Raw genomic sequence first — 13893 nt, forward strand, 5'->3', positions numbered from 1 at the left:
TAATCCTATGGTTCATTTTGTTGGCCAAAAATGTCCCAGGAAGTAAAACAATCCAATTTTATTTATATTTCAACATCAGGACTTACTCTACTCACCAAAAATCTTGCCCACAACCTTAATTGTTTGACCTCCATGTTTTTTTAAGCCTTTAATGTACGATCATATAACCGCATATGAATCCCGCAGTGACATGGCACAGAATTTACTTATAGAAATTCGATTTTTTCACAAATTTTGTACAATTTTGGGTAGAATATTGAAATAGATTACGCAAGACTAGTAAAAACAGTTTTATTTACAAACGGTTCCACATTTTCCTTCTTAAATTCAAATAGAGTATGCGAGGCTCAAAGGCTGAAGGAAATATTACAATATACCCTTTTAGTAAAGGACCAATCATGAATGGAGAGGAAAAATTTAAGGTTTTGGCCACGTTTTTTGAAGAGAAGAGCTAGTCCTGTTGTTGAAACACAAACAAAGTTGGATTGTTTTTCCCTTTGGGACGTTTTTCGCCAACAAAATGAATCACATGATTGAGTACACCGAACAGAACAACTTACTTTATTGCGATTTTCAGCATGATAATGAACCAAAACCTTTGGCAAAGTTGATCTAAGAGTAGTTATCGTATAATGGGACCCAAATTATTTGATTGTCCATCAAAATCTCCTGTCTCAAGCCCCTTAGAGATGCTGTTCGGCATTCTGAAGCGCTGGGTCGAAACTCGCAGTTTTAGAAAACGTTACAGCTGGCAAATGGCTTAAAATCCGATTGGGATTCATTACGAACTACACTAGTAACTAATCTATTCCATAAAGGTGTTTGGAACTCAAAAGGACCAAAGATTTTCATAAGAAGATCAAAAAGTTGCTTAAGTTTCGAACAGTTATTTATGGAATTACTTCAGTTATTATTTTCTTGTAACTCACAGCGAAATGGAATTAAACTTTTGTTGTTGTTATTATAATGTAGACACATAATATTATTATTATCAATTATATAATATGGAATAAATCAATTAAAATAGAAAATATAGCACTTTGTATACAATGCCAAAAAAAGTTGCTTAGGTTTCGAACAATACTGTATATAGTTTACCGTTCCTTGGAAAATAGTTTCAATTTCTAATAGTGGTTTGTTGTTGTTAAATTATTGTTCAAAGTTAAGTTTTAGGAATTTTTTATTTATTTTTATTTTAAACAACAAAAACTTAAAAAATAATAAAGTAAAGTAATTTAAATTAAAATATATTTGTTATAGAGTGTTTTTTGTATGTATGTATGTAAGTAAGTATGAATGTTTATAAAACAATAAAAATACAAATAAATGTTTACTTTTTATTATTATTTAGCAGAATTTGTTTATTTTTTTTTTTTATCATTTAAAATGATAGTTTAGGTAATGTTTAAGTATATATACTAAATAAACTTTTTTAATTTACTTATTTTTTTATCATGTTTAGTTTATTATTAAAAAGTTTATTTTGTTTATGTTTTATACATTTAATATAATTTTTAACTTTTATTTTTGTAATTGTTAACTTAATTTTTAATGTTTTCAATTATATTTCTATATAAATATATTATTTTAAGGTTTATAAATGTTTGTTTGTTTGTTAATATATAATTATAAATTGTTAAAGCCTAATTATTTGTTTTGTTTTATTTGTATAACAATAAAATGAGACAATATTTCTGTTTAAATTTAAATTAACACATACTTTTCGTTAAAGATTAGATAATTTCTTTCTTTTTTATAAAAAAAAAACTAAATTTATACACACAAAAATACAAGTTAAAGGTTTTATCACGAATTAGTTTGTTTGTTTACTTTTTTTCTCGTTTCTTTTGCAAAAAAAAACTCAAAATTGAAAAACTTGAAGCCCAAAAAACGCTTAAATAAAGTTAATTTAAAGCAAAAGCCTTTTTCTTAAAACAACACCGTACAAACTTAAAATATTAAATAAATTCATTTTTATAATTTTAATTTTATTTTGTTTCAAAATTATTGCAATTTCGTTAAATACATAATTGAGTATGTATTTAGTAGATTACCTGCTTATTATTTGTTTTTCTTTTTTCGTTTATTAAATCTATATATTTATATAAAGTAAAGTTCATAAAAAAAGAAACTTACCAATTATTGTTTCGTTCGTTTGTATTTGTGTTCTTTTTTTGTTTTTGTCTCTTTAAATAAATAATGATTTAATGTTGTTGTTGATATGATTTAAATGAAAACAACCAAAAAAAATTGCATAAAATAAGCTTCTTTACTTCTTTTTCTCTTTTTTCCTGTAAAAATAAAAAAAAATTAAAAGAAAAATAAAACTCGATTAAATTATTACATAATTGAGAAAATATAAAGCAAATTTATTTATTTTTAAATTATAGGAAATGTTTAAAGTTAAATTTAATGGAATTAATCTAAAATTTATTTGCTCCTAATATAGTCTTGACTAGATATCAATTAATAGTCTTGGCTAAAGATTAGTCTCTAATTTTGACTATAGATCAAAGTATTGACTTTAAATCAATCTGCAGTGATGACTACAGTTCTGTTAATAATCATGACTAAAGATCAATTAATACACATTAGTAAAAATCGAATAGTCTTTCACCAATGACCAGTTAAGTTATCTTGACTACAGATCATTTAATAGTCTTGACTACAGATTAGTTTTTAGTCTTGATAATATATCAGTCTATAATCTCGTTTACAGATTATTCTATAGTCTTGACTATGGATCAGTTTATAGTCTTGAGTATATATCAGTTTATAGTTTTGACTACAGATCAATCTGTAGTCTTGACTATATATAAATCAGTCTATAGTCTTCACTAGATACAGTTTAAAGTCTTGACTATAGATCAATCTGTAGTCTTGACTATAAATCATTCTGTAGTCTTGACTACAGATCAGTCATTAATCTTGACTATAGATCAGTCTATAGTCTTGACTATAGATCAGTTATTAATCCTGACTATAGATCAGTCTATAGTCTTGACTGTAGATCAGTCTAAAGTCTTGGCTATAGATCAGTCTATAGTCTTGACTATAGATCAGTCTATAGTCTTGACTATAGATCAGTCTATAGTCTTGACTATAGATCGGTCTATAGTCTTGGCTATAGATCAGTCTATAGTCTTGACTACAGATCAGTCTATGGTCTTGACTATACATCAGTATATAGTCTTGACTATACATCAGTCTATAGTCTTGACTATACATCAGTCTATAGTCTTGACTATAGATCAGTCTATAGTCTTGACTATAGATCAGTCTATAGTCTTGGCTATAGATCAGTCTATAGTCTACAGATCAGTCTATGGTCTTGACTATACATCAGTATATAGTCTTGACTATACATCAGTCTATAGTCTTGACTATACATCAGTCTATAGTCTTGACTATAGATCAGTCTATAGTCTTGACTATAGATCAGTCTATAGTGTTGACTATAGATCGGTCTATAGTCTTGGCTATAGATTAGTCTATAGTCTTGACTACACATCAGTCTATAGTCTTGACTATAGATCAGTCTATAGTCTTAACTATAGATCAGTCTGTAGTCTTGACTATAGATCAGTCTATAGTCAAGACTATAGATCAGTCTATAGGCTTGACTATAGATCAGTTTATAGCCTTGAGATCAGTCTATAGTCTTGAATATAGATCAAAATATAGTCTTGACTTTAAATCAGCCTCTAGTCTTGACAAAAGACCAGTTAATAATCTTGGCTAAAGATTAATTAATAGTCCGACAACAGATCAATTAACAGTTAATAGTCTGTACTACAGATCAGTTAATACTCTTGACTACAGATCATTTAATATTCATGACTACAGTTAAGTCCAAAAACTGGCGATAATTTTTAAATTGTTCATTGAAACTTTTTATAAAATGTTTGAATTACTTCCTTAAAGAAACATACAATTTCTAAATGAAAATAGCGAAATAATACTAAAAATTGTGCCAGTGTTGCTGCTAAACAACTATTTTTATTTGCTTAAAATTTCTACAAAAAATTTTTTGTAAAAAATTATAAAAAAATCAAAATCATGATGATATTGCATATGAAAACTGTGTGTAAAAAATGTCGTTGTGTATGGTATTATTTTTTAATGATTTAAATTATTTGAAACATGTTTAATAAATAGTGCTTTTTTTATTCTATGTTTTGCATTTACCTTTAAAAGTTTTTTTTTTTTTTTGTTTTTTAAACATTTTATTTCTTTAAAAGAAATAAAACTTAAAATGATTTTTTAAATTGTGTTTTTTTTAAAAAAAATTTAAATAAATTATTTTATATTTAAGTTAATTATATTTTATAAAATAAAATAAATTGTTAATTTAAATTTAGGAAAATAAACACGACCACCAGGCAAAACTACCACAGCCATACCATCTGCAAAGTTAAACGTAGGAAAATATAAAGAGAGAAAAATATAAACTTAATAAATTTTGCTAAAATTTTGAATTGAATTTTTGAGATTTGCGTAAAAATTTTCGTAAATTTAACAATAAATGGAATGGCATACAGGAAAAACATATAGAAGAGAACAGAATAGAACAGAACAGAAAAACGCAGTAATGAAAAAGACATTTAAGCCACAATATAACAGTTAAGAAAGCATAGGAAAAGTACAAATAAATAGTAACAGCAGGCAGCACAAGACAAAGAAACAAACAAATATTTATTGAAGTGTATATTGCATAATAGCTTTGTTAAAGTTGTTTAAAAGAATGAAGACAAAAACTGTTTTTTCAATATTAAAATTATACAGTTTTCAATTTTTCAATATTTCGTTAGAAAAACTATTAACAGATCAGTCTACATGTTTGTCTATAGATCAGCCTATAGGGTTGACTATAGATAAATCTATAGTTTTGATCATAGTTTTGACTATATATCAGTCTATAGACTTGACTATAGATCAGTTTATAGTCTTGACAATAGATCAGTCTATGGTCTTGACTATAGATCGGTATATAGTTCTGACAATAGATCAGTCTATAGTGTTGACTATAGTTCAGTCTATAGACTTGACTGCAGGTAGTCTTGATTATAGATAAGTCTATAGTCTTGACTATAGATCAGTCTATAGTCTTGAGTATAGTTCATTTTATAGACTTAACTGTAGATCAGTCTATAGTCTTGACTATAGATCAGTTCATAATCTTGACTATAGATCAGTCTATAGTCTTGACTATAGATTAGTACATAGTCTTGACTATAGATCAGTCCATAGTCTCGACTATAGATCAGTCTATAGTTTTGACTATAGATCAGTCCATAGTCTTGACTATAGATCAGTCAATAGTCTCGACAATAGAGTCCATAGTCTTGGTTATAGATCAGTCAATAGTCTCGACAATAGAGTCTATAGTCTTGACTATAGATCAGTCAATAGTCTCGACTATAGATCAGTCTATAGTCTTGGCTATAGATCAGTCTATAATTTTGACTATAGATCAATTTATAATCTTGACTATAGATAAGTCAATAGTCTCGACTAAAGATCAGTCAATATTCTCGATTATAGCTTAGTCAATAGTCTTGACTATAGATCAGTCTATAGTCTTGACTATAGATCAGTCTATAGTCTTGACTATAGATCAGTCTATAGTCTTGACTATAGATCAGTCTATAGTCTTGACTATAGATCATTCTATAGTCTTGACTATAGATCAGTCTATAGTCTTGACTATAGATCAGTCTATAGTCTTGACTATAGATCAGTCTATAGTCTTGACTATAGATCAGTCTATAGTCTTGACTATAGATCAGTCTATAGTCTTGATTATATTTTAGTCTATAGTCTTGACTATAGATCAGTCTATAGTCTTGACTATAGATCAGTCTATAGTCTTGACTATAGATCAGTCTATAGTCTTGACTATAGATCAGTCTATAGTCTTGACTATAGATCAGTCTATAGTCTTGACTATAGATCAGTCTATAGTCTTGACTATAGATCAGTCTATAGTCTTGACTATAGATCAGTCTATAGTCTTGACTATAGATCAGTCTATAGTCTTGACTATAGATCAGTCTATGGTCTTGACTATAGATCTGTCTATAGTCTTGACTATAGATCAGTCTATAGTCCTTACTATACATAATATTTTAACTAAAGATTAGTCTATAATTTTGACTATAAAATATAGACTTGACTATGGATTAGTCTCTAGTCGCAACTTTACATCAGTTTATAGTCTTGACTATAGATCAGTCTCTAGTCTTGACTATAGATCAGTCTCTAGTCTTGACTATAGATCAGTCTCTAGTCTTGACTATAGATTAGTCTCTAGTCTTGACTATTTACTAAAATTGTAGAAAAGCACAAGTTAACAAAAAAAGTTTAATAAACTTTATAAACGTAATATAAAAGCTCTAATTAAACTGCAAAAAACAAATTTTTAAAAACATTTACCTTAAACAATAAATTTAAAATGTTTTAAAAATACATGATTTATTTGTAAGTTTTAAATTTTGTTTTTTTTTTTTATAATTGTGTTTAATGAAAGAAAATATGAATGATCAGTAAGTTTGCTTTAAATATTAGCTTTTTAAATAGTTTTCTATAGAATAACTACACTAAATGTTATTAAAAGTCAATTGTTTAACTTTATTGTTTTTTTTTTTTCTTGTAAATAACTACTTTGGTAAATGTTTTATATATTTTTTTAACTTTCTTTCTTAATTTTTTTCTCTATAAGAAAAAAAAAAAAACAACCACCTAAAGCTATTTAATAAAAAATAAAAATGTAAAAGTTTTTTATGGGTTTAATTTTACAGTAAAACCTTGCTAAAATGTTTAATTAAAAAATGGAGACTGTAACAGCTTGTTAAGGGAGTTTTTTTTTTTTTTTGTTTTTCAAAAGTCTCTTCTAAAATAAAAATATATTTTTTTTTCAGTTAAGGTTTTTTCTATATTTTAAAGGGGTTTTATTTTGTGTTTTTTTACTTTTAATTACTTTAATAAGTTTCTATCAAATGTTTTCTATTATAAATATTGGTAAATTTTTTATGTATATTTTTATTATTTTTATTTTAATATCATAATATAGAGTTTTCACAGTATTATGTGGTTTTTTTCGTTTTTGTTTTCTAATATAATTCTACTTATTTTTTTTTTCTTTTTTAAGAATTTAACTCATAAAATGGGGGTGTGGGAGGGCTGCAATTTATAAAAACAAATAAATTAATCAAAATATCTAAATTATTGTAAGAAAAACAATTTGTAATTTAATAATTCTGTTTTATAAATATAAATGCAAATATAGTTTTTTATTTGGAAAATTAAAAAAGTTTGTATTTTGTTGAAAAGGAATGTGTTATTTTAAAAGGTAGAAAGTCAAATATTTGCAACGTATTTTTTTTTTCAAATGTTAACATTTGAGTATGTTTTCCATTTGTACAGAAAGAAGGAAATGCAACCAAAATATAAAATAATAATTTTCAAATGAAAATGTTAAACCAGATATTTTACAAGGATAGTAAGAGAATACCAATTATCTTTAGATTATGGGTATTAGCATATTTTAATGTACAGGCTAATTTTAATTAAAAAAATAAAATGCAAAACTAAACACAAAACAACTGAAATGTAAAAATATTAAAATAAATTTTATTCTTCTTTATAAGTATAGTCAAGAGTGAAGTCTTTAGTTTACCTCGTGGTCAAAACTAGAGTTTAGTCTAAAGTCCATTTTATCGTCTTGTCCATAGTATAGTCCATATTCAAGTCTAGTCTATACGTAGTCTATAGTCTAGTCTATAGTCTATTCTACAGTCTAGTCTGTAGTCTAGTCTATAGTTTAGTCTAGTCTATAGTCTAGTCTATAGTCTAGTCTATAGTCTAGTCTATAGTCTAGTCTATAGTCTAGTCTATAGTCTAGTCTATAGTCTAGTCTATAGTCTAGTCTATAGTCTAGTCTATAGTCTAGTCTATAGTCTAGTCTATAGTCTAGTCTATAGTCTAGTCTATAGTCTAGTCTATAGTCTAGTCTATAGTCTAGTCTATAGTCTAGTCTATAGTCTAGTCTATAGTCTAGTCTATAGTCTAGTCTATAGTCTAGTCTATAGTCTAGTCTATAGTCTAGTCTATAGTCTAGTCTATAGTCTAGTCTATAGTCTAGTCTATAGTCTAGTCTATAGTCTAGTCTATAGTCTAGTCTATAGTCTAGTCTATAGTCTAGTCTATAGTCTAGTCTATAGTCTAGTCTATAGTCTAGTCTATAGTCTAGTCTATAGTCTAGTCTATAGTCTAGTCTATAGTCTAGTCTATAGTCTAGTCTATAGTCTAGTCTATAGTCTAGTCTAGTCTATAGTCTAGTCTATAGTCTAGTCTATAGTGTAGTCTATAGTCTAGTCTATAGTCTAGTCTATAGTCTAGTCTATAGTGTAGTCTATAGTCTAGTCTATATTCTAGTCTATAGTCTAGTCTATAGTCTAGTCTATAGTCTATAGTCTAGTCCATAGTCTAGTCTATAATCTAGTCTATAGTCTAGTCTATAGTCTAGTCTATAGTCTAGTCTATAGTCTAGTCTATAGTCTTGTCTATAGTCTAGTCTATAGTCTAGTCTATAGTCTAGTCTATAGTCTAGTCTATAGTCTAGTCTATAGTCTAGTCTATTGTCTAGTCTATAATCTAGTCTATAGTCTAGTCTATAGTCTAGTCTATAGTCTAGTCTATAGTCTTGTCTATAGTCTAGTCTATAGTCTAGTCTATAGTCTAGTCTATAGTCTAGTCCATAGTCTAGTCTATAATCTAGTCTATAGTCTAGTCTATAGTCTAGTCTATAGTCTAGTCTATATAGTCTAGTCTATAGTCTAGTCTATAGTCTAGTCTATAGTCTAGTCTATAGTCTAGTCTATAGTCTAGTCTATAGTCTAGTCTATAGTCTAGTCTATAGTCTAGTCTATAAGTCTAGTCTATAGTCTAGTCTATAGTCTAGTCTATAGTCTAGTCTATAGTCTAGTCTAGTTATAGTCTTGTCTATAGTCTAGTCTATAGTCTAGTCTATAGTCTAGTCTATAGTCTAGTCTATAGTCTAGTCTATAGTCTAGTCTATAGTCTAGTCTATAGTCTAGTCTATAGTCTAGTCCATAGTCTAGTCTATAACTAGTCTAGTCTAGTAGTCTAGTCTATAGTCTAGTCTAGTCTAGTAGTCTAGTCTATAGTCTAGTCTATAGTCTAGTCTATAGTCTAGTCTATAGTCTAGTCTATAGTCTAGTCTATAGTGTAGTCTATAGTCTAGTTTATAGTCTAGTCTATAGTGTAGTCTATAGTTTAGTCTATAGTCTAGTCTATATTCTAGTCTATATTCTAGTCTATAGTCTAGTCTATAGTCTAGTCTATAGTCTAGTCTATAGTCTAGTCTATAGTCTAGTCTATAGTCTAGTCTATAGTCTAGTCTATAGTCTAGTCTATAGTCTAGTCTATAGTCTAGTCTATAGTCTAGTCTATAGTCTAGTCTATAGTCTAGTCTATAGTCTAGTCTATAGTCTAGTCTATAGTCTAGTCTATAGTCTAGTCTATAGTCTAGTCTATAGTCTAGTCTATAGTCTATAGTAGTCTAGTCTATAGTCTAGTCTATAGTCTAGTCTATAGTCTAGTCTATAGTCTCTATAGTCTAGTCTATAGTCTAGTCTATAGTCTAGTCTATAGTCTAGTCTATAGTCTAGTCTATAGTCTAGTCTATAGTCTAGTCTATAGTCTAGTCTATAGTCTAGTCTAGTCTAGTCTATAGTCTAGTCTATAGTCTAGTCTATAGTCTAGTCTAGTCTATAGTCTAGTCTATAGTCTAGTCTAGTCTATAGTCTAGTCTATAGTCTAGTCTATAGTCTAGTCTATAGTCTAGTCTATAGTCTAGTCTATAGTCTAGTCTATAGTCTAGTCTATAGTCTAGTCTATAGTCTAGTCTATAGTCTAGTCTATAGTCTAGTCTATAGTCTAGTCTATAGTCTAGTCTATAGTCTAGTCTATAGTCTAGTCTATAGTCTAGTCTATAGTCTAGTCTATAGTCTAGTCTATAGTCTAGTCTATAGTCTAGTCTATAGTCTAGTCTATAGTCTAGTCTATAGTCTAGTCTATAGTCTAGTCTATAGTCTAGTCTATAGTCTAGTCTATAGTCTAGTCTATAGTCTAGTCTATAGTCTAGTCTATAGTCTAGTCTATAGTCTAGTCTATCTAGTAGTCTATAGTCTAGTCTATAGTCTAGTCTATAGTCTAGTCTATAGTCTAGTCTATAGTCTAGACTATAGTCTAGACTCTAGTCTATAGTCTAGTCTATATTCTAGTCTATAGTCTAGTCTATAGTCTAGTCTATAGTCTAGTCTATAGTCTAGTCTATAGTCTAGTCTATAGTCTAGTCTATAGTCTAGTCTATAGTCTAGTCTATAGTCTAGTCTATAGTCTAGTCTATAGTCTAGTCTATAGTCTAGTCTATAGTCTAGTCTATAGTCTAGTCTATAGTCTAGTCTATATTCTAGTCTAGAGTCTAGTCTGCAGTCTAGTCTATAGTCTCATTTATTTATTTAAAACGTCTACGTTTCTCAAATACTAAAACATCTAAATTAACATCACATTCTCATTTAAAATATTCATGTATGTGTATGTTTATGAATCCTTTTTACATGTAACAAACAACCCATTTTTATGAAATAGATAAATATTTTGTTAAAAACATACAATGGACGTAAAAAAACGAAGGTACTGCAATTCGTTTAATTATTTTTCAAAACAACCTTTTTGTTAGAAATGATAACGGAACCAAAATAAATAATTAAAATTAACAAAAAATATATTAAAAAAAGAAAAACTCAAAACATAAATTTCAAAAAAAAAAAAATGAAAAATTAGCACAACATTTAGACCACACAAGCTGAGAAAACTCCCATTACGCGTCAGCCAAGATCTTGTTGTTGATCATTACGATCTGAGCGATAAATGGTTGCTCGATTACTACTACTGTACCTGTTTCCAGATGATGCTTGTTGTTGTTGCTGCTGTTGTGATTGAGGTTGAGATTGTGATGATTGTTGAAGTTGCTGCTTTTGCAGTTGCTCGTTAGCATTAATACTATTTGGTGCTGCTGAAGACGTTGGCATTGGTTGTAAACGTATTGGTTGTGCTGAGACAACCTGTGTTTTAAAGAATTTATCAGTATCCTCTTCGTTCAATTGATTACACTGTTGCAATTCGTACTGCTGTTGATCAGCTAAGATTTTAGCTGTTAAAATAGACACATACGCCTTGTAGCGACGTAACTGGAGATGAAAAGAAAAAGATTAGAAATATTTGGCCAGAGTTTCACATTGTTTCTATTTGAATTTTATTTGTTTTACTTTGATTTGGAAATTACACTTACCTCATATTGTAAAAATAGTTCCTTTTCTTTGTAGTTTTGTAAAGCTAAACCTTTAGAGGGTATGGGACCCTTTTTATGTTCTAATATTGTATTCTCCAATTTATTTAATTGCTGTTCATGTGACTCCAATTGTTCTTTCTGTAAGGAAGAAAAAGGAAATATAAGTAATCCGTAACTAAACTAAAGACTAGACTATAGTCAAAGACTAAAATTAAACGTTAAAATGTTTTTCTAACACTTACCAATAACAATTTGGTATGCGAACTGGGTAGTAGAGGTCTTTGGAATCTTTTTTGACTACCCACTCCTCCTTCCAAAGGAGGCGCTGAGTAGGCGGCACATACAAAATTAATAGTTTCTACCCATGACTGTAATTCTTTCGAATCACTAGTTTGGAATAAATATTCAGCCTGATCGGCAGTTTGTAAACGAAATACATGTTGTTTTTTGGTATAGTCAGTAGCCTTTGTGGCCAAGGCATGATGTATTCGTATGGCATTGTGTAGATTGTCGGACATCTGTAAAGAAATCAAATGAACATTTTAAAATGCTTACTTTTGTATGGAAATAACTAAACTTACTTGACTTTTACGAAAACCATGCTCATCCTTATGTAAATATAAAACTAAATCTCTAAGAGTACAATAAAACATTTTCCAAGAACGTTTGCCAAAAGGAGCTGAAAGCATAAGACAATTATTAATAATAAAATTTTCAAATTTAGAAGAGTTTTGTCACTTACTTTTCTTATAATTAACATCATAACAACATTTGCGCATAACATAGCCTTTTTTATATTCCACAGCATTGGCAGCTTCAGGTATATCCAAAAATGGATTCTGACCCAATTGACCTGTGTTCTGCTGAAGATTTTTATTATCACCTTGAAGTTTTTGCAAATCAACAGGATCCTCATCACTATTAAATCAAGCAAAAATTATTTTTTATTTTATAATAATTTAGAATACAAATACTAACAGTGCCCATTCCAAAGGTTGCGATTTGATGGCTTGATATAAACTCTTGAGTACATCTTTGGGAAAGTTTTCGCCATCATTAAGTTCAGCCAAATTTTCAATGAACTCATTACAGGTCATTTTGCGTCCAATATTCTGACCATGTAAATCGGTGTTTAACAACATAATAGCACAGGTCAAGGTATGAACAGCATCTGTGGGAGAAAGGTTATTAAACATATTCGTATTGTGATTCGCTATTAGTTCTCACCTTGAGAATTAAATGTTCCTGGATTACAGTCTAAATAACGCTTGGAAAAATGTACTAAAACACGTTCTCGTTCTTGAGTTTCACCCGATAGCGAGAATTGTTGTAGAAATTCCCTTAATGATTGATCTAAGGATTTGGTTTCAAAACTGAAATATTTTAAATATTCATCAGCCACGGCACGATTGAAGTCATTGCTGGAACGAAAAGAAAACTCCTTTAATCTTGTTCTCATCATTTTATTTGCAACCTATTTTCCCACTTACTTTTTACTCAAATGACGTGAAACATCGCTTTTCTTGAAACCGTCCAGAGTATACAGTCTTTTTGCCAAACGTATTGCCGATGGCATATCCACAGCCTTAGGAGAATAATGATACGAATGCAGTGACTCAACATCGCTGCCATCATCGGATACGGGAGGCGATGATTCACGACCATCGCCCAGTGTTCCTGAATTACTATTTGGTGATGTCGTTTGTTGATACATAGGAGCAGCAGCATCTTCGGCGAGTGTGGCAAGTTCATCTTCGGAATTTTTATAATCGGAACCCAGAGATCTCATTGAGGAACCATTGTTATTATGAGAATTGTGAGAATTTGTGGCATTATCGGCACCACGCACTTGTATAACAACTTTGTGTTCGGATGACTTTTGTTGCTGTTGATGATGTCTTTGTTGCTGTTGTTGTTGACGCTGCACAGCAGCATCAGAAACCAGTATTGTTGAATCCGAATCGCTGGGATCGCTAAGTATCATACCGCCTAAAAGATCGCGAGAACTGAGTAAGTTATCATCATCCTGATAGTCAGGACTAGAAATATTGGATATAGCTTCGGAGACACTTTGATCTCCTCCGCCGCCTCCAGCACCACCACCTGCGCTACAAGCACCACCTAATGTATTATTTGTGTTAGTTAAACTATTATTACCACCACTACTATTATTACCACCACCACCACCACCGCCATTAGGACAATGTAATAAACCCATATTGGTATTGGTTATGCTATTAGTACCACAAGAATTATTTATACTACCGTTAGTAACAACGACATTATATTGCTGATATTGTTGCTGTTGCTGTAGCTGTTGTTGCTGATAGTTATGACCATTATTATTTGTATAATTACCACCAATACCTAAGGCTCCCTTTGAACCCGACGATGACATGACAGAACTCGATACTGATGTGGGAGAGGCAGGACTACCGGCTGAATGATGAGGTGATGAACTTATCGAACTGGAGTGTGAATGATTATGTGAATTATTTGAACCATAATTTGTGAAT

The 13893-nt window shown here is 29.6% G+C and overlaps 1 protein-coding gene across 5 annotated transcripts; it reads right to left on the reverse strand.

Annotated features, from left to right (window-relative positions):
* Positions 1-1758: 1758 nt before the first annotated feature.
* Positions 1759-13887, reverse strand: LOC119612782 (PH and SEC7 domain-containing protein). Of its 5 annotated transcripts, none has more exons than XM_037968648.1 (10): positions 13745-13887; positions 12868-13366; positions 12605-12798; positions 12356-12548; positions 12120-12295; positions 11959-12056; positions 11620-11895; positions 11378-11515; positions 10984-11276; positions 4343-4406 (listed from the first exon to the last, which is right to left on the reverse strand). In XM_037968648.1, exons 1-10 carry the CDS (start codon positions 13773-13775, stop codon positions 4358-4360), a joined length of 1947 nt encoding a protein of 648 aa, XP_037824576.1. In that variant the 5' UTR covers positions 13776-13887; the 3' UTR covers positions 4343-4357. The 5 variants fall into 5 exon arrangements, with proteins under 5 accessions (XP_037824573.1, XP_037824576.1, XP_037824575.1 ...); XM_037968647.1 differs by having other exon boundaries at positions 13736-13887; XM_037968646.1 differs by having other exon boundaries at positions 13643-13887.
* Between the last annotated feature and the right edge of the window lie 6 nt (positions 13888-13893).

This window comes from Lucilia sericata, unplaced genomic scaffold, assembly GCF_015586225.1.
Source record: "Lucilia sericata isolate MDLA Ls3-8-SP2 unplaced genomic scaffold, ASM1558622v1 Contig001830F_arrow, whole genome shotgun sequence".
In the NCBI taxonomy this organism is placed as follows: domain Eukaryota; kingdom Metazoa; phylum Arthropoda; class Insecta; order Diptera; family Calliphoridae; genus Lucilia; species Lucilia sericata.

Bases quoted from the DNA above. Each gene is read 5' to 3' on its own strand.
- LOC119612782 (XM_037968644.1), bottom strand. From the start codon at position 13,595: ATGGGTTTATTACATTGTCCTAATGGCGGTGGTGGTGGTGGTGGTAAT. The intron at 12,799-12,867 runs GTAAGTGGGAAA...TTTTCGTTCCAG, and splicing joins TCACGTCATTTGAGTAAAAA to CAATGACTTCAATCGTGCCG. The intron at 12,549-12,604 runs GTGAGAACTAAT...TTTCTCCCACAG, and splicing joins AGGAACATTTAATTCTCAAG to ATGCTGTTCATACCTTGACC.